This window comes from Leopardus geoffroyi, chromosome B1 (assembly GCF_018350155.1).
Source record: "Leopardus geoffroyi isolate Oge1 chromosome B1, O.geoffroyi_Oge1_pat1.0, whole genome shotgun sequence".
In the NCBI taxonomy this organism is placed as follows: Eukaryota; Metazoa; Chordata; class Mammalia; order Carnivora; family Felidae; genus Leopardus; species Leopardus geoffroyi.
The window spans coordinates 2653415-2673667 of NC_059327.1; the positions used below are offsets into that span (position 1 = coordinate 2653415).

The window sequence follows — 20253 nt, forward strand, 5'->3', positions numbered from 1 at the left end:
GACAGGGAAACAGGAGGGGATTCACTCCAGGCCCACGGATTTCCATACAACTCTTTTAATAACAAACCCCCAAACCATCACGTCCACATTATACACACAACCAAACAAAATCACATTCGTCCGTCTCCATCATTTGTTTCCTTTACTTATTCCCAAGCATCATCCTGATGGAAAGACATTATCTGCTACGTAATTAAAGTCGAGAGTATAAAACAATGAAACATTTGAGTTATAATTCCAATAGTAATTCTGTGCAGACAGCCTCAGTAAAACAGTACCAGGAAATCGTCCTTTCCTACAGAAATCAAGAAACAACAAAAAGACATGCATATCTTGGAAATACATAAAAACCTACACTGCAGAGAGAGAAGAACCCTGCCCTCTTCCGAAGCACCGTGGGGCTCCTGCTCTCAGGTATGCTTTTGTGTAGTGAGGAGGCCAACTTCCCAACTCACCTACACAGGAAGGCAGGGGCTTGTCCCACACTCTCCGGTCGCCACTCAGGCAGGTCAGACTGTTGCTGCCATGCATGGCATAGCCTGGGTTACAGCTGTACAGAACTACAGTGTCAGTAAAGTGGCCTTCATCTCGGATCCTATAGCCATAGTTAGGGATTCCTGGATCCTCACATTTTACTAGGTCAAAACCTATGAGAAAGGAGGGGAAAGATTGAGTAGAAGTAACAGTAGACTGTAGGTTAGCATCAAATAAAGATGAGATGGTGTAGGTTATCAAATGCCTCCCGGAGCTTGGAAAGAAAAAGACTGTGAATTTAAAAAGGGAAAAACACAGGTGGGTCTCGAGTGGACTTATTTGGTAACCATGTGTCGTCTCGTGATGCTTGATAATTTTATTTGTTCTTATCTATTTACATAATTATACGGAGAGTCTCTTCTCCTAAGAGTTCCAAATTCTCATCTGCTAATCTAGGTTGCCTGCCAGCATGCTGAATTCTCCAGTAAGCCTTAGAGCCTTGTCTCATGGAGCTGTAAGCTTTTCCTACTTCCACATTCCTTCTGTCAAGCTCAAACTTTCCAGAAGGAGGGACCAGCCATGCCTGTGTGGCACAGAGCCTGAAAGGCACTCTTCAGGGTCCTTACTGCCAGCACTGACTGTAACCTACAGTCATGACCCGCCCACCTTCACGCCATCTTTCTCTATAACTGCAAGATCTTAAGCTTCATGGGAAACTGAAAAGTTGTTCCTACTCACAGAAGGCAGGCTTGTGAATTTCCACCTGCCACACTGCTGTGGCATACAGTTGGCGGGGGGGGGGGCTTCTGGGCAGCTGACTCCATGTGCAACGGAAATCCCAGAAATGAATCACTATAATGACTTCGCCAAACTTAGCTCTTAAACTCAAAGAAATAGATGACAGAAATGAAGATTTAGCTTCTGCAGTACTGAGAGCTGTATATTGCTTTTATGTGAGGCAATATATTACGGCCATCTGTGGAGACAGTCTTCCACTAACATTTCTCCCCTTGTATCCCGATGCAAATTTTGACCGTTTTAAAAAGGAGAGCTGGGAACTTGATGTACCACATGGTCTGTTAACATTAACTTCCACCTTACTTTGACTTCTTCCTTTCAGAAAAAAAGAAAGAAAAGAAAAAAAGAAAAGAAAAGGGGGGGAGGGAAAAAGAGAGAGAGAGAGAGGGAGGGAGGGAGGGAGGGAGGGAGGGAAGGAAGGAAGGAAGGAAGGAAGGAAGGAAGGAAGGAAGGAAAGAAGGAAGGAAGGAAGGAAGGATGGATTTGTGATTTGTGATTTTTGATAGGTCGGCCTGCCAGACTTGCATTTGAGATGGTTTCCATGGAGGACAATATATCCATAAATTCGCAACATAATGCCACCCTGATGATCTCTATATAATCAGGATTTGAGTTCTGCAGTTTTGTACAGGGGAGAGAAAATGACATGTGGTCATTTACACTCAAGTTGCTAACTCTCTTCCTAAAAGTGTCCACCATAAAGTATTAGTCATTACTAACTATGCCTTTACAATAACTCTGATCTATTTAAGAAATGCAAATACTGAAAAACCTTGGATTGTGACTAACTCATTCTGCGAGTCTTCTACAAGATGAGCAAACATTTCTAACAAATTTTAACGTGATACACGAGCGACGTCTTCCGATACGAGTAGTACATGCCGTCGAACATCACGTGATCACAACTGAGCCAATGGTTCCTGAGATTCGCTTTGATCTACAAGTGCCTTGGATGACAAGTGTGTTTCTGGAATGAATTACGCTGGCAAACCAAGGTTTTATTGTAATTTTAACTCCAGTTGCCCAGAAGGAAAGAACATAAGAGAACATCAATTCCAGTGCAAAACAAAGGGGTATTTTAATTGCCACAAGGGGAGGCAGGCATTTAGGGGAAGGGTCTCAGGGCTCATGCAGATATTTGACTACTCTAATCTGACCACAGACAGCCAACACACCGGGGAGAAAGCAAGCCAGTATCCTGCTGAAGTCGCGTCTGACAGACAACCATGGGACAGAAGCGTCGCAAAAGGCTCTACACATTGGGGCGCCTGGGTGGCGCAGTCGGTTAAGCGTCCGACTTCAGCCAGGTCACGATCTCGCGGTCCGTGAGTTCGAGCCCCGCGTCAGGCTCTGGGCTGACGGCTCAGAGCCTGGAGCCTGTTTCCGATTCTGTGTCTCCCTCTCTCTCTGCCCCTCCCCCGTTCATGCTCTGTCTCTCTCTGTCCCAAAAATAAATAAATGTTGAAAAAAATTTAAAAAAAAAAAAAAAAAAAAAAGGCTCTACACATTAATTAGCCTGGGCTTCTCCTTCTACAAAAGGGAAAACGGAACCGGAGTCTTCGTTGTTGTTGCTTTATGTGGTTCTTGGGTTGGAAGTGAGGGGATCTGAGCAGTGCTTTAAAGCAAGGCCGCAGGGTGTGAGGAACTGAGGACAGAACCAGCAAGGAGGTGCGGCCACGCCTAAGGAGGGCCCCGCTCCTCGTAACAGGTAACGTCTCAGATGTTCCACTACTTTGAAGTCAAATTAGGTATTTAAGTATCAAATGCCAGTGGAAGATAAAATTGAAAATATTCAGTAGACAAACAAAATCCAGGTATCAACAAGAGCCAGGCGTCTGTCACTAGCATCCACACCCTTGTGCCAGGACGCCGGGTAAGCCAAGGAATCCATACGAGGAGCTGACAGCCTTCATGCTCAAGGACATGCAGGGCTTATCAACAAAGAGCAAAGTCCGTGCACGACAGCAGGCCCTGGGAGACAGTTACGACCTCCTGTCCCGTGGAAATTCACACCTGGCGGGACACAAGCCTCTGACCTTTCAAGGAGCACCAGAAATCGGGATTCCTTTTTAGTTTATAATGATTGTTGAGTGAATAAATATTCTGAAAGTGGAGATGTTTAAAATCCAGAATCAGATTGTTAAAGCCAGATGTCAGTAACACAAAGGACCAGATGGTTTATTGGCTTTTGGTGAAGGCTTTAATGGCACTCGGAATGGGAGAAAAAGTTGGCAAATCCATCTAATGTTTCTTAGATTTTTTTTTTAAGTTTATTTATTTTGAGAGAGACAGAGACAGCACAAGCAGGGGAGGGACAGAGAGGGAAGGAGAGACAGAGAATCCCAAGCAGGTTCCACGCTGTCAGCGCAGAGTTTAATGTGGGGCTCGAACTCAGGAAACTGTGAGATCATGACCTGAGCCAGAATCAAGAGTCGGACGCATAACTGACTGAGCCCCCCCCCAGACCCCCACCTAATGCTTCTAAACTAAGCTTTGAAACACAAGCACCTGCTGTGGAGTACTAAGGCCTGGACGAGGAAACGGTCAAGCTTGCCCAGGACCTCCCATGATGAGGACCAGTTGCTTCTGGGTGACAGAGAACTGTTTTGTTATAAAAGATTCCCTTGGCAGAGGTGCGTGTCCGTGCTGATAAAGTAATGACATTGAACTTCCTGTGTGACTTGTGCGCTCTCTCACGAGCTTCTAGTCTGCAGCTTTACAGACAAACCTCTACAACTAACCACTTGCGTTAAAACCTTTCTGGAGGAAGGTAAAAAAGAACATTAGAGGGCAAATAATAAAACAAATAAAGATGTGCTAATAAAAAAGTCTGCCAAGCCTTCTTTGGGTTGATTTTTTTTTTTTTTTTTTTTTTGAGAAAGGTTTGACAGGTTTTTCTATCATTTAATCTTGAATTAAAAAAAAAAAACAACACGACACATCCTATCACACAGTTGAGTCAAGTTGTCTCTGAAAGGGTAGTTGCTATCTCCAGTACCGGTGGTACTTGCTTTCTTACGGTGCCTTCTAGTAGTTTTTCAAAAGTTTGCTTATGTCTTCAACGGCATCATGAAATTCCTTATGTATAAAAAGTCCTACCCTCGATTACTAAGCACCCAAAGCCTCTAGGCCCATCGAACGTCATGATAGGAAATACATTCCTCTTCCCTGTCAGACAGTTGAAAAGTATTTGGACGTTCCAGAATTCAGTTTTCCAATTTTCAGTCCACCAAAGAGAGCTTTGTTCACACAAAATGCCCCACATGATTGAATAGTTCATTTCCAGTTACAGGTGGAACCATAGACTTCATTCCTGGAGGAAACATTGAAAGTAGCATTGATCAATGTCTTGAAACGGCTGGAGAAATCCTCAGAAACCCCACATTTCCCTCGCTGTTGGGACTGTTGGACTCAGTCCGTCCACAAGCACCGGAAACACATCCCCGCTCTGCTCTCTGTCCACAAACTGCTGAATTCATTCAGACTGAGTTTGGCTTGCTTTGTGGTTAAGGAGTTGTAACATCATTGTGACTCTGAAAACATTTCAACACCGCTTTTAAACACCGGTGAACTCATAAGTTGCACTGATGTCTAACAGCAACATTCTGAAGCAGCAAAAAACTCCCTGATGAATTCCATGACTATTTCAGGAAAAAAAAAAATTCCTGTGGTTAATCAAAACTACCTCAAAAAGTATTTTTAAGATTTATCTTTAGATCTCAAAGATAGTCCTCCAAAGAAGAGACATTTCCGTTTTAATCTGAATTGGAAACACTTTATAATGACCAATCTTAATACTGCTGAAGGGTGATGACTTTAAAAATATAGAGAAGATGTCCCTTCCTGTCTTGGAGCCACCAGCCTGCACGAAATCAGTGTAGCAAATACTGGTTCTGTATATTCTTTTAGGCCACAGAACCTTTAAAAAAGATTAAAGCCAGTTATTTATTTCAAAACATTATCTATTAAGAGTTGTGATTGGTATTGAATTTATTTAGTAATTCCATTTGTGTCTGTTTCCTGTGATTTCTTCTGAGGTCATATAAGTAGCAGAGATGCTTTGGACTAAATGTTCCAGGGAAAACAGGCTGTAAACATCAGGCAGATGGAAATGACCTCTCCACATCTTTTACGGTATTTACCCAGTCTTAATATTTTTTAAGGATTAAATGGTATATATCTTGAGCATCTAACAAAATAATAGCATTATAAGAGACTTCCACTTAACTCTCAAGTATCTGGTCTGGTTCTTATCTTCCCCACAAAGCACTTGTGTGAGACAAGAATCTGCCCTGGATCTGATCCATTCGGGGCCTGCAGGCTGAATGAGGCCTGCAGTCATGAATTTCCCCAGCCTCTGTCTAAACAGCTTTTGAGAAGGTGCTTTCTCGTGTAGGCGAGCTTTGGGAACCACAGCTGAGAAAGCAGCATATTCCTCATTCACAAATCTGATACCTTCTCCTACAAACGACTGAAGAAGCTTCGAATATTCACAGAATCCTGTCATCATTTAACTTTACCTGGCACTTATTTCAATTTGAATAATGTACCTTTTGGTAAAAATCTCCTTAGTAATCTAAGAAAAGGTTGCCATGTGCAAAACCCAAAAAAACCAAAACCAAAAACAAACAAAACACACAAACACACAGAAAGGGACACGGCTTTCACATTCGCTTTCAGTAAAAAGAAGAACAGTAAAACGTTAGTTTGTGAGCGTATTTTGTTCTGGAAACATGCTTGTCATCCAAAGCACTTGTGTATCAAAGTGAATCTCCAGAATCATTGGCTCAGTTGTGCTCATGTGATGCTCAGCGGTAGGTACTAGTCATATTGCAAGGTATCGCTCGTGTATCAGGTTAAAAAGATTTGCAGTCATCTGGAAAGAAACGTTGCTTGAGACCAGAGCGCTGTTTCAGGTTATTTTGGTGGTTCACTTGAAAAGTAAAGTTCACTGGTGAAGAATTTCCTGAAATGTTTGGATTCCTGCTCTTAAACCCAAGTCTCATTATTTAAGAATGAAACTCTAGATGAAGTATGTGTACTTGCATTGGAGTTTTAAGTTATTATTTACAAAATTACACATCAGTGCTGTTTTTTACCTACAACTGTTCTTGGTTTCAAACTGACTTTTTTCTATCAGCTAGTTTTTTATCGCTTATTTTCCCCCAATATTATTTTATGACTGATGTTATTTCATCATTATGGGAGATGATACTGAGAATTTCCCCCAAATAGCAGTGTTCAACAGGATGGTGAAAACGTTTGAACAGAAAAATGAACTCCTGAGCTCCAGAGTGAAATATCAAAAAGCCCGCTGAAGTCCAGAGTGAAAATCAGATAGCCAAAGTAGCTACTTCTCTGGAACCATCTTGGTTTTCACGAAATATGTCACTAACAAACCATAAAGGAAGGTAATCATAGCTAAGAATTCTTGCAGTCGATCCTAAAATATTTTGTAATTCTAAATATATTGTATAGACCCAAAATGAGCCATTAATGTGGAATATACTCTGACCTCGCGTGGAGTTTATACAGTGATTCAAGGTGTTAATACCAGTTCCGGGAGGGCTTCGCGAAACACTTTGCACTGTCCGCCTTCCCCCTGATGTTTACCGCTGCACACGGCTTGTCCCTGTTGAGAGTATTTACAACTGAGGATGGGGACTTGGCAGCCACATCAGGGTCAGCATCTACACCAGGGCAGGGAAAGGGTGGGCCAAGGGCATTTTACTCTGTGTTAGTTTTTAAATGCATCCAACTGGTGAAGACGGTGGTAACTCATACACTGTGGCATGAACTTATAATTAGCACAGTGTCTAAATTTTTAAGACATGTTTACTATGACTGAGGCAGGGAATTTGTTAGTTACTGTGAGTAGAAGTGAACAGAACAGGGCCCTCTTGTCCATGGTCTACTTACCTACACAGCAAAAAAAATAAGTATTTTAAAAACAGTAAGAGGGGCACATGGGTGGTTCAGTCGGTAAAGCATCTAACTTTGGCTCAGGTCATGACCTCATGGCTTGTGAGTTCGAGCCCCGCACTGGGCTCTTTGCTGTTAGCACAGAACTTGTTTTGGATCCTCTGTCCCTCTCTCTCTCTGTCCCTCTCCTGCTTGTGCTTTCTCTCTCTCTCGAATATAAACTTAAAAAAAATATGATACTTGTTACAGCAAAGGTCTGTGGGAAGGTTGAGAGAGGCACAGAAGGAAAGAGGAAGGTGGGACACAACTTTGCAGAAGAGATAAAACTGAGCTGTTCCGGAAGGACAGTAGACATTGGCGGTTACAGAACCAGAAGAGAAGTCTCCAGATAAAGTCTTCATTATTACGTGGAGGTTTGGAAGAACATGGTGTATCCTGGGATGGAGACCAATTTCCGGTAGCATCTCACTGATGCTGTGCTGTAAAAATCAGGGAAGGGCTATCCTGCAGCCGCGGGGAGTGCAGAGTGAGTCAGCCTGCAGTGCGATGTTGGTGGGGAAACAGGTGTGTGCACAAGGAAGTGCCACACAGATGTTTGTAGGTGTTTGTATTTCAGAGAGAATCAGTGGCAATATGGAGTGCGGACTGGAGTGAGGGAATAAAACAGGAAACAATTAAAAGATGTTTATCTAGCACTGAGGTCGGCTGCAGCAGTGGGATACAGGGTAGTGCACGGGGTAAAGTCACGTGTGTGTGCAAAACACGCAAATGTGTCATCATGCAAGGGGAGCCCGAGATGCAAGTAGAGGCAGCAGAGGGGTGGCTGTGATGGAGAGGTGACACAAGGGAGAGAACAGAGCTCGCACGAGGGTTTTGAGGGAGAAGAGGAACATCACGTCGGGTCCTGATGTCATCTCATAACAAGCCAGTGTATGATCCAAGAAAAGAAACCCTTTCATTAACACCTTCTTCTACAAATAACTACAAATAAACATGCTCTTAAGATATTTAGGGCACGAAACAAGAAAGGCTTATGGAGCTTACTGTCCAATAGAGGAATCAGACACGATAAGGAATAGCAACAGACCTTCATGAGCACATCAGCAACAGAAATATGGAAGCCATGGATGACACCACCACAACCCTAACAGCTGTCCCTCCCCATCTCTATTTTCTGTCACTTTTCTGCCTTTCCTGATTACTTTTGTGTTTTCTGTTGTTCACTACTTTTTATATTGGAGAGAATAGTAGGAGGAACACAGAATTTCTTTCTTTTTTTTAATTTTATTATTAACACCATGCTCTAACCAACTGAGCTAACCAGCTGCCTTGGAATGCTTTGTTTTTTGTTTTTTTGTTTTTTGTTTTAAGAGGAAGTTCTCTAAATTTTTATAAGTTTGGCTCCTATCATACAGAATTAAACTTATAGTCAGGCGGTTAATATTAGTATTTGTCTGGCATCACCATTCTGTACGTTCAGATTATCCAAGTCCTCTACATTTAAGTTTTAAGCAAAAATGTTGAAGTAAAAGAGTACTTTAATTGTAAATATAAGCTATTAATACTATTTTCATAAAATGTACTTTTTGTTATGATTTCTATGTGATGATGAAGCTAGTAATTTATATATAGTAGCTTAGTCTAGTAACACTTCATTGGATTGATAAAATACATTGGGAGTATAATATCCTAATATAATCTTTTCCTTTTTTGACCTAATATTAATGGGTATTAAAGTAAAAAAAAAGATGATTTAGATAATTTTATTGAGAAAACATATCTGGAAAATCTCCTTCTCTTATCTACGGCATTAATTAATTAAATCATTTCTTTAACATCTTTTTATTTTTATTTTTTTTATTTTTAATTTTTTTTTCAACGTTTATTTATTTTTGGGACGGAGAGAGAGCATGAACGGGGGAGGGGCAGAGAGAGAGGGAGACACAGAATCGGAAACAGGCTCCAGGCTCTGAGCCATCAGCCCAGAGCCTGACGCGGGGCTCGAACTCACGGACCGTGAGATCATGACCTGGCTGAAGTCGGACGCTTAACCGACTGCGCCACCCAGGTGCCCCCTTTAACATCTTTTTATAGTGTCTACTGTACTTCAGATAATTTCCTAGGTACTGGAAATATAAAATTAATTGATCTCAGTCCTGGCTCACCAGGAGCTCACAATCTGTACAGAAAGACAAATAATATACAGCAGTGAACATCTTACATTTTAATGGGACATCCATTCAATACACACATATTAAACACTTAATTTATAATATATTTCACAAGATACTAAATCCTATTTCAGTATACAGATATAGCCTTGCCCTTTAGGGCCGACAGTTTAATTGGAAGTGTTCCTACTACATCACCAAGTGCTTAAGAAGAACAGAATGCACACACATTCTAGGAGGCAGCTGGAAGAGTTCACCAAGCTGGAGTCTTATGTCCTTCGTCAGGACTTCTGGGAAAACAGGATGCTAGTACAGGGCAACCCATTTATAGGCAGCCACACAGTATGAAATATGGCTGCTTCTAAATGAGCCACCTGTACTTTCCAAGGGGTGCACAGGTGACCGCGAGTAACACGCCATGCTTGATTGTGGATGCTTCTTTTGGTTTTACGAGTAAAAACAAACATACATACATACATATACACATTTATACGAAGGGATATCCAGAAGTACAATGAAACAAGTTCAACCAACCATATATCACATTTAATTGACTACATAAAATGTAATTTGATTATTTTCAGAATATATTCCCTAATAGGATGGTAGCTTTTACATTTCTTATTTGCAGATTAAGAAGTAACTTCCTCTCTGAAAAAGACTGTTTTCCACAGTGGGGTTGGGGTGGAGTTAGGAATAATATGTCTAAAAAAAACCTCAAGCATATTTTTATTTTAAATTCTGAAATTCACTAATTGCTTAAAATAACTTGACTATTCCAAGAATCTGATTAACTATTGTTGATTTCCTTAAAATTTAGCTGTGGGAGTTTGCAGTCCTGAAGAATCTTCATGGCCAAATACAAAGTTCAGAAGGAATGAAAACGCTAACAATTCACACTTAAATAATTTGATATCAAAACAGGGAAGAAGTTAAAGCTAGATTGAACACAGATTTCACTAGCTCGAGAAAATAAATATCAATATATAGAACCAAGACAAAGTGGCAAGTCAAAGTCTTCTACCAATATATTTATCAAAAATACCACAATTAAAATATATTTTGATCATATTACAATTGCATGTTTTTAAACCCCAAGACACAGTTTCAGCAACGTTTTAAGAAACTTGAGCATTCCTACATAATTCAATTACGTAATTATCTTTAAAAAAATTTTTTTTAATCTTCATTTTTGAGAGAGAGACAGACCGTGAGCAGGGGAGGGGCAGAGAAAGAGGGAGGCACAGAATCTGAAGCAGGATCCAGGCTCTGAGCTGTCAGCACAGAGCCCGACACGGGGCTCAAACCCACGAAGTGTGAGATCATGACCTGAGCTGAAGTTGTACTCTTAATCGACTGAGCCCCGCCAGGCAACCCAAACTATGTAAATATTTTTAATGATAGAAAATTTTCAGATTTTTTTTTTTTTGCCATATCGCTTATGAAAGTCTTGATCCGTGAAATGAAAATGGTGGGGAGAGTGGGGAACGGGAAAATAGGAACACATCGGTGAGTTATTTTTAAAACCATCATTTCTTGATAGTATGGAATTTTTAGCATATAATATTAATTCCCATGGTCTAAAACTTGATGTTTATATTTGCATATTATCTGCATATGGGAATATCATGATTAACAATGCATTTACTTTTTATTGTACTTTAATAGAGAACTCTAAGTTGTGGTTAATTTATTGTTTTCCCCCATGGATCTCATGGTCTTCTTTCCACTTAGGAACAAAATAAATAGACGGGGCACTGATTCCAGATGCTTATTTCCATAAAGGTGATCATGAAAAGGAAGGGAGCATGGTACGGGTACCTACAGAACACATACTGTGCCATGCAATGCATTAGGCAGTTCTGTCCAGGACATCCCTTTTAATCCTGAAAATAATCTTAGAGAATGGTTAATTACAGGATCCTAAGTAGGACAGACTGGAGAGTTTTGTTAGAGCCCAAGTCAATGGAGGTGCCCCAGACAAAGTCAGCTTCAGACAAAGTCAGCTTCCTTGCAGAAGCACACAAGCCTGGCAGTTTAATGCACACAAGATTAAGGTGACAATTCTTGATACAGAGTGAGTTCCCCTTGGAGTGGCCCCTCACCTTCCCCTACTTGGTCCTGAGAGGAACCCCTCCCAAAGTTGGCTGTGTTCACCCTGGGCTCCTTCAGGCATTCTTGACAGGGCTACGAGGACTACCCAAGACACATCCTGATCAACTAGATAGGACTGTCTCTTCTTACTTGCTACCGAAGATTCACTCGATTTGGCCAAGAGAATTGTACTACATAACGAAAGAAGAGCATTTTGGAAAGTCCCATGGGGGACTTAATTCTTCTTTGCTCATAAAATAACTGTTACACTTTCTTTTCCTCGGAAAAGTTGTCCCCATTGGATCAAGAGACATGTCAAATTTACATGCAACCAAATGAACCTCACACTGATCTTCAAGAGATTATCCCGGAGGCAACTAGGGACATGAGTCCTGGTTCTGCGAACATGGCTCTTTCCTCTCCTCAGTCTGTGTATCTGATTCTTGGCAAAAGGAAAAAAAAGAAAAATGTGAGGAAAGCAAAGGTGCCCATGGGAACGTGTAAACACCCCAAGTGGAAGAAGCAGAATGGGTGGAAACAGAATGGTGCCTACGGGAAGAGCTGCTGAGAGCACCCTACGCAGAAGGCCAGGGGCCCAGGGGCACAAGGACTCACAGGAGATGGGAAACGCGGGACAACTGAGCTCTTCCAAACGATGTCCAGACTAAGTCCATTCTCAAGTTCACCTTCCTTTACCTCGTCCCACTTCTGTTTCCAAGTGATAAATATGGATGGCAATGCCTCTTTCTTCCTGCCCCCATGTTACAGAGATTTTTAGAAGAAAAAGTAAAAGATTTAACAGAACACACTGAACTCTTCCTAAGTAAACTTTGTATAAATATAAGGGATTACCAACAACACTCGGATTTTTTGCTGCTGTTAGTATTCATATGTTGTTATCTGTATTATTCTACAACAAATAAATACAAAGTTATTGTCAAACCATATGCCAGAACGCACCCCCTCAAGCAATGTAGCCAGGCCATCAATTCCCAAGAAGCGACAGCCACAACCAGACCGCTGCTGGCTTATCACGGCTTTAGGGGGTAAGAGTACCGTTCCTCATTTTCCACATCTCATTCTTCCAAAGAATTTCCGTGCGAGTGACCGCCATCCATCAGACTAATTGTGACTTACAAGAGCCAGCCGGGACTCACTCAGCTTACTTCTGAGACCTTAGTAACGCGAACCACCTAACTGAAGACCTGCGTGCAGATACGACACTTGCTCATTCAGAGCTTTTACACACGTCGTGTGAAGGTGTATGATAAACACCACGAAGAGTTCATCTGCATTTAAGTTTTCGTTTTTCTTTTTTTTTTTTTTTTTTTACTTGAATTGAGTACTTCACTTTGTTTTGCATGTGGGTCTTCCTTTCCAGTGTGTGCTAGGGCGTTTCCTGGCCGGATCATTCTTGAAACCCAGGTGAGACTCATTCCTGTCACCATTCTGTCACCACCTCCTGCCCCCTGTATCCAGAGTAACTGCCTGACTGCATTGCTCATGTCCTCCAAATCATACCTGTCCTTTAAGACCAAATCCAGCCCATTCCTGTTAAGGCTCCCCTACCTAGTCTCCTGAGTCCTCTGTCCTTCTTGAATTTCTTATGAATCCTACTGCAAAATATGTGACCATTGGTGTGCCACAAGTTATTTATTCTTCTACGTCTTCCTGTGTGTAGTTTATTATTCCATCTAAAAACTTGCTCCTTGAAGACAGGGATGGGATAGTGAGTACTCTGTTTACCACATTATCTAAGGAAGTTCAGAAGTGGGAATAGAAACACCCTAATGTATTCATGTTACTGAGTTTCATTGGTGATTATATTAATTCCAACTTGTCAGTGACTGCTTTTAATTCAAATAAACTGTTAAGCTTCTAAAGATTTCCAAGTATTATTAAAATCATGAAAATCACTGCTTATCTTTTGAGTATTCAGACTATTTTTTTAAAAAATTGGGAAGATTTAAAAGTAATATTCAATCAGAAATATCCATCCAGCTAATGAAGATTAAAAATGGGTACAACAATATTACTTAACCAACTTTGAATGGAAGACACAGAGGTTCCTATTTTTCCATAAGCTGACTTTCCAAAGAGGGAGTCCCATCACATACTCAAGTGGAAATGTGTAATAACACATTTATATAATGAAATGGGTATTTCATAGATTTATTTCCATGGGATTATTGTATGAAATGCAATCAGAAGTCTTCACCATTATGGACATAAAATGGTGTTATTTTGGTCACAGTGGATTCAGGTTGATGATGCTCAGATGACCGATGACAGATATTTCAAGCATTTTTGATAGTCTGAAAACTGAACAGGTTTTGAGTACAAGTAGAAAATTTTCATTCATTTCCTGATGAATTATTTGTTCATTTGTACTTTTCATCAGAACCAATCTATTCTTTTAGATGTGGGAATTCATCCTTTACATGAAAAAAAATCAGTTTAATGATTAAACATTCAAATTAATAAAGAAATAATAAACATGAATGAGCAATTTCTTAGCAATTATTTCGATTATCGTGCAGGGGCACAGATCAGTAATTACCTCTTCCAAAAGTTCCAATTCATACAGATCTTATTTCATGCTGATGTGTGCTAACTACTTCCGGAAATTTCCACAAGAGACAGCTCTTCTATGAACATATCTGCTACCTCTTGGATTTTATTATTTGGCTCCTCAACTGATATTTTACTGACCAAGATGTATAATGTATCAGATTTCAATAAATTAACCAAAGATGTAGAGAATCCTCTGGATACCTGACTCCAGATGGGTTTGCATTACGGTCAGACCTCACGACTGGAGCCTACAGGCCATGCGGCCAGGTGGGTCCATCAGCTGTGGACTAAGCCTAACACCACCTAACCCTCACCCCCACACTCTGCCACGGAGGCAATGTTCCTGTTCAACCTATTTGCTATTTGGTAAAGGAAATAGGTTTCTGATTACTGTAATGATAAACTCTTATCTTAAGAAATCCTAGGATTCGCAAATAAGTCCCCTGTTTTTATTATAGAGCTTAATAGTACTGACACCTGCATCATCATCCAGAACTCAGCCTGCAGCCAGAGTTCCTTCCTTTTATCTCATTTAACAAGTCAACTCATCAAAGCCCTATAAATAAAGAGATTTTTAAAGATCTGTTGTTTACATCTTACCTCCATCACCTTGCTCTTATTGGCATTACCTCAGAATTAGATTACACAACATCTAATGGGCAAATTCTAACTTCATTCACATCTCCCATCTATGCTACATATGGAAGCAAGATTAAAAACCTAATACCAAGCACCGAGGGATGTCAAGACCCTATTATCCAAAAATGACATCTAAACCTCTTCTACTACAAATCGACCATCCCCGATTCCCCAAGTCAGTAAATAACACCCCCGGAGCCCACCAACACTGGAGTCACCTTGGGCTCCTGCTTATTTCATACCCCACACACAAGCTGTCACTTATCCAATTGTTTTAGGGAGTTAAAAGGTAGACTTTGTTGAAATCATCACAAGAAAAATTTTATATCCCTTTGAACAGAAAAAAAAGCTTTTGATTGATTCCAATGTTGTAGAATTTCAGAACTAGGACTGTCCAAAAACAACGACTTATTTACAGAAGAAAAGTATGTGCTGCGATATGACAGATCACACAGCTGACAGGTGACACAGCTAAGACACTCAGTCCTAGTTTCCGGACACACAGGCGGGTGTATTCCTTCGGCCTGAATTTCACCCGTAAGTTAAATCACTTGACCATGTGTATACACTCTTACATTTGCTACGGAGTGCTGGTAACTGGATCATTCCAGAGTCTTTGCCAATTTCAAGCTGAAATTTCAAATGTTTTCACATCCTCGTCTAAGAGTTTAGTTTTGTTATTTAACAGGGGGTTATGCTCATATCACTGTTTGCTGAAATGTTTACTTTGTTAAAAAAATGAAAAAAAAAAGACTCATTTAATTATCTGGTAGAGATCCAAACAGCCTTCGAATGTCTTAATGTCAAAATTCATTAAAGTGGAGAAAAATAAAAATTTAAAAATAAAAAATAAAAAGGGAACTTTTGGAAAAGGTAATTACTGATCTCTTCCCCTGCACAATAAAAAATAAAAATTTCTTATGGCGTTTTTTTTCTCCTTACAGAATTATTACAAATGCCATAATATATGCAAGAAAAATCAAAATCAGAGATGAACTGACTTGTGATTCATTACCCAACACTGCCTTTCTGACACGGCAGAGAAGTCTCTGTGAATCTCTTCCTCCCATGAGTGACCTTTTGCAAAAACAATGTATCCATGACTTTGACCAATACAATAGTGATTACTTTTTATTTCCCCTAAAGAAGAACGGAGCAAAAATTCTGTCATCACTCTTGACATAAAACGCTAGATTTTATAGCATTTGGTGATATCATCTGTCAGCCTCCATTTATTTCTCTCTCGAGTCATATGCTTTTAGTTTAATCCTTTAAATTATTTATGTCACCCTTCTGGAGGCTCTTTTGTCTTTCTCAAGGTACTGATGGTTAGCAGTATGTCCGTCCGTTCCAAAAGATGAATATACATAGCTGTGTGTGTCAACTGGCAAGCTGTCACAAAATAGAAGGAATAATGAAGTATAAAACAAAAATACAATTCACAAAACTAAATCTCTGGGGAAATCCTGTAAAGCTAAGTAGAAACTAGTGCAGAGGCACCTGGGTGGCTCAGTTAGCTGAGCATCTGACCGGTTCAGGTCATGATCTCACGGTTCGTGAGTTCGAGTCCCGCGTCGGGCTCTGTGCCGATAGCTCGGAGCCCAGAGCCTGCTTCGGATTCTGTGTCTCCCTCTCTCTCTGCCCCTCCCCCGCTCAGGTTCTGTCTCTCTCCTGTCTCAAAAATAAATAAGAACATTTAAAAAAAAATTTTTTTTAAAGAAACTAGTGCAGACCAACATGCACGTGGAACTTTATAGGATCCGGAGGACTGCGACGTAGGTCACCAGGGTGACCTACGATCCTAATTAGGCAATTCCCATGTTGTCACAGAAGTGAAGCATAGGAAGGTTTCACTAGAGCTTTTTTAAACACTGTACATGCTTAAATTTTAGTCTTTATGATGCTGTGCATGTCAGTAAGGGAGCAAGATGATGAAACATCCAATTAGAAGGCCAGGGACACAGATTCCACAGCCACCTCTAGCTCTCATTTTGTCTGACATTGAGTAAATCAATTACGCATCACCTCGTGCCACTGTCCTTTCTTAACATGGTCCTGATCATACTTTGCCCTTTCCTCTCTCTGAGAAATGATGACGATTTATGTCCGGTTTCAGGACAGCCTCACCTTGAGCCACCCTACGGTGGGAGGGGTTTCTGTTTCACAGTGTGGCACTTCCACAAACACTCATCTGCACACCCCTTTCTTAGAAATGCCATCGCGTTGGGCTCCAGTATTTTCTTCCTGATGTCTTACGGTAATTAAACAGCTATCTTGATTTTCATCTAAAAGTGTACACTCCAGAATAAAATTTTCTAATGCAAACCAAGAATTATACGCTGGGATGGTGGACTGGGGACTGGTTTTTCATATGGCATTCCCAGAGATGTGAATACCTTTCCTCTTTATAATATGCCCATCTTGTTTTACAGTGAATACAGAGTTCCTTCCAGGACTTTCTAGCAGCCTGCCTCTATTGTATCTGAATTACACGGACAGTGTTTTCCATTGTGACATTTCCATTGAAAGTCATTCTATTTTGAAGGATGTATTATATACAATATGTTTCTCTGGGTTTTCTTGTAGAAGCAGAGTAAAAATGCAATCTTCTGAATTCTTACCAGAAGGTGTAAGCTTATAAAAAAAAAAGTACGGGCATGTCTTGATATATTGATAGAAAAGGTTTCCAATGATGCAATTACATAAGCATAGAGTTCTGGGCTTGTCACACTACTGACATTACAATTTTCTCTCCTTGTAACACTATCCTTTTTATAGCAAAACAAATTGAGTATGGAATTTAATTTTTCACTGAATATACACTTTTAAAAAACATATTAGTTGGAAGCCTATTAGAAATAAGCTTTCATCCCCCTCTTTTTTCACAGCTGAGAGTTACTGTGTTGCACTTGATAAGAATTCATGGCAGAATTGTTTCAACAGCGATGCCCAAACTAAAATAAATCTAACATAAAAATAATGAAGTTAGAGGTAGATGGCTCATTTTTCTGGGAATAGACTTAAACATATGAGCGTGCAGAGATAATTTTTAGATTAAAACAAAAAGAAACTGTCAGACTTAAATGTTTAGGGCTTTCTAATTGTTTTTTTCTTTTAAGCAAGTTGTAAGACAAGTACATTTTGTGGTTGGAGCCTCAGCCCCAGGTTCTACTTTTGCTTTCTCTGTGCCTTTGACCCTTCCGTGCACCACACACACTTCTACTAGGCTTCTGTGGAAATTCACCTGCACCCAAATCCTTTACCGGGGTCGCTTTAACCCTCATGACCCCGAAAGACAGACTGAAGTCACAGACAGGTGCATGCTTTGGAGATTTGGGGGCCTAAAAACCAAAACCCAGGGGCACCTGGCTGGATCAGTCAGTTATGTGGCCAACTCTCAGCTCAGGTCATGATCCCACAGTTCGTGGGATCGAGCCCCATGTCAGTCTCTGCGCTGACAGTGTGGAGCCTGCTTCCAATTCTCTCTCTGCTCTCTCTCTCTCTCTCTCTCTCAAAAAAATAACTGAAATAAATAAAAATCATTAAAAAAACAACACTGAATCCGTGACAGTACAGAAAGTGACTCTGTGACTTGTATTGTTTGCAACTAGAGATCCATAACTATTAACCCAAACATATCCTGGAAATTTGAAAGTTCACAGAAACAATCAAATTGTATGTTTCCTCTTTTTAAAGGTCCACTTATATCTGCAAGTGAGTGCACACACACAAACACACTGTTTTTGAAAACGAAATTATCTGAAAAAGAATTAAAAAACAAAATTCCTGGGGCGCCTGGGTGGCGCAGTCGGTTGAGCGTCCGACTTCAGCCAGGTCACGATCTCGCGGTCCGGGAGTTCGAGCCCCGCGTCGGGCTCTGGGCTGATGGCTCAGAGCCTGGAGCCTGTTTCCGATTCTGTGTCTCCCTCTCTCTCTGCCCCTCCCCCGTTCATGCTCTGTCTCTCTCTGTCCCAAAAATAAATAAACGTTGAAAAAAAACAAAATTCCTAAAGAGGAAACTGTGAGGGACAGACCTGAATGTGACCCCAGGACCCCACCAGAGCCTGACACTGATGCCCACGAAATCCTCTCGCCTTCCGGAGCGTGGGCCAGATCTGCAGCAAGGTGAGAGAAAGCTGTAGCCCAATGGAGGCCCCAGATCTGGTGATTCTGAGTTAGTTGAAATGGAGATGATCCTGGGTGCACCTGACTCGATCACATGATCAGATGAAAGTCCCCCAAAGAAGGCCTGGGCCCCCAAGACAGAGGCCTCTCCTGCTGGTCAGAGAGACCAGCAGTGCCCCAGAACCCCAGGAGCTTGGCCTCGTCCTGCTACCGGAAGGAAATGAGTTCTGCCCACAGCCACGGGAACTGAAGCAGGGACACCGGCTTTGGGTGAGACCGACTGGATCACGGCCTCAGGAGACCTGGAGAGGACCCAGCTGAGCCAGGCCCCGTCTCCCCACCCCCCGGGAACTGTGAGTAACAAAGTGTTTTAGGTCTCTGACGCTTGTGGTAATTTGTTACACAGCAGTAGAAAACCAGTGCACAAAATAACTGCCTATTGCTTCGAAACACCATTATACTATTACCCACCAGTTACCGTAGGGAGAACAAATCACGCTTATTACATTTTCCAGCAGTTTTATCTGTTGGATTAATGGCTATTTGAGAATAAACCTGTGCTCCATAAGCCTTTTTTTTTTTAACGTTTAGTTATTTTTGAGAGAGAGAGAGAGAGAGAGAGCAAGCAGGGAAGGGGCAGAGAGAGAGGGAGACAGAGAATCTGAAGCAGGCTCCAGGCTCTGAGCTGTCGGCACAGAGCCTGACGTGGGGCTCGAACCCACAAACTGCTAGATGATGACCTGAGTCAAAGTAAGATGCTCAACCCAGGCACCCCTTCCTTGGCACAATTTTAATCTTAATGGAAACAGAAGAAAATCTGCCAGTGTTAGTGTGGGTTTATGTGTGAGCTGGTTATTTTCCCCACCTCTTCCACGCTGACCTTGGCTGCAGCACAATTATAAATTCTTTTACAAAGTACTCATTGAAGGAAACATCACTTTGACATGATTTTCTAGGCTATGCTACACACCATAGAGACCAAGGATGTGGTGAATGCTGTTGAAGTAAACTCCAAAATAACAGCACTTACACACATGCAACCAACAGTGTTTGGTAACTTTGTGAATACCTTTATTATTTATAAAATTAGATTCTAGACCTTATACTCAAGAACGGCCATTTAACTTACACAGATCTTGCAAAATACAGTGGTAAAAAAAAAAAAAATGGAATCAGTTATGAAGGGAACACAGCATTGTGCATGTGACTCTCCTTCAGTCATGGAGGTAAACTCAGAAGAACCTCTATTAGAAATGGAAAAGAAAAGAAAAAAAGAAATGAGCAGGTCTCAGCGCACACACACACACACACACACACACACAGACACGAACCATGTGCGGTGATGGCTGTGTTAACCTTCATGTGGGGATCATTTCACATTACTTGTGATGTATCAGTTCACCACCCTAAACTTACAAAATGCTGCCAATTAGAACCCAATAAAGCTGGGGAAATG

The 20253-nt window shown here is 41.1% G+C and overlaps 1 protein-coding gene across 5 annotated transcripts in view; it reads right to left on the reverse strand.

Moving 5' to 3' along the window:
* Positions 1–20253, reverse strand: part of CSMD1 (CUB and Sushi multiple domains 1) — a 2022178-nt gene that overhangs the window by 318653 nt on the left and 1683272 nt on the right. For all 5 annotated transcript variants that reach the window (XM_045451804.1, XM_045451793.1, XM_045451792.1 and 2 more), the window contains one exon: positions 456–647. In XM_045451804.1, coding sequence (XP_045307760.1) covers positions 456–647 — 192 coding nt within the window. The remainder of the gene's footprint in view (positions 1–455; positions 648–20253) is intronic.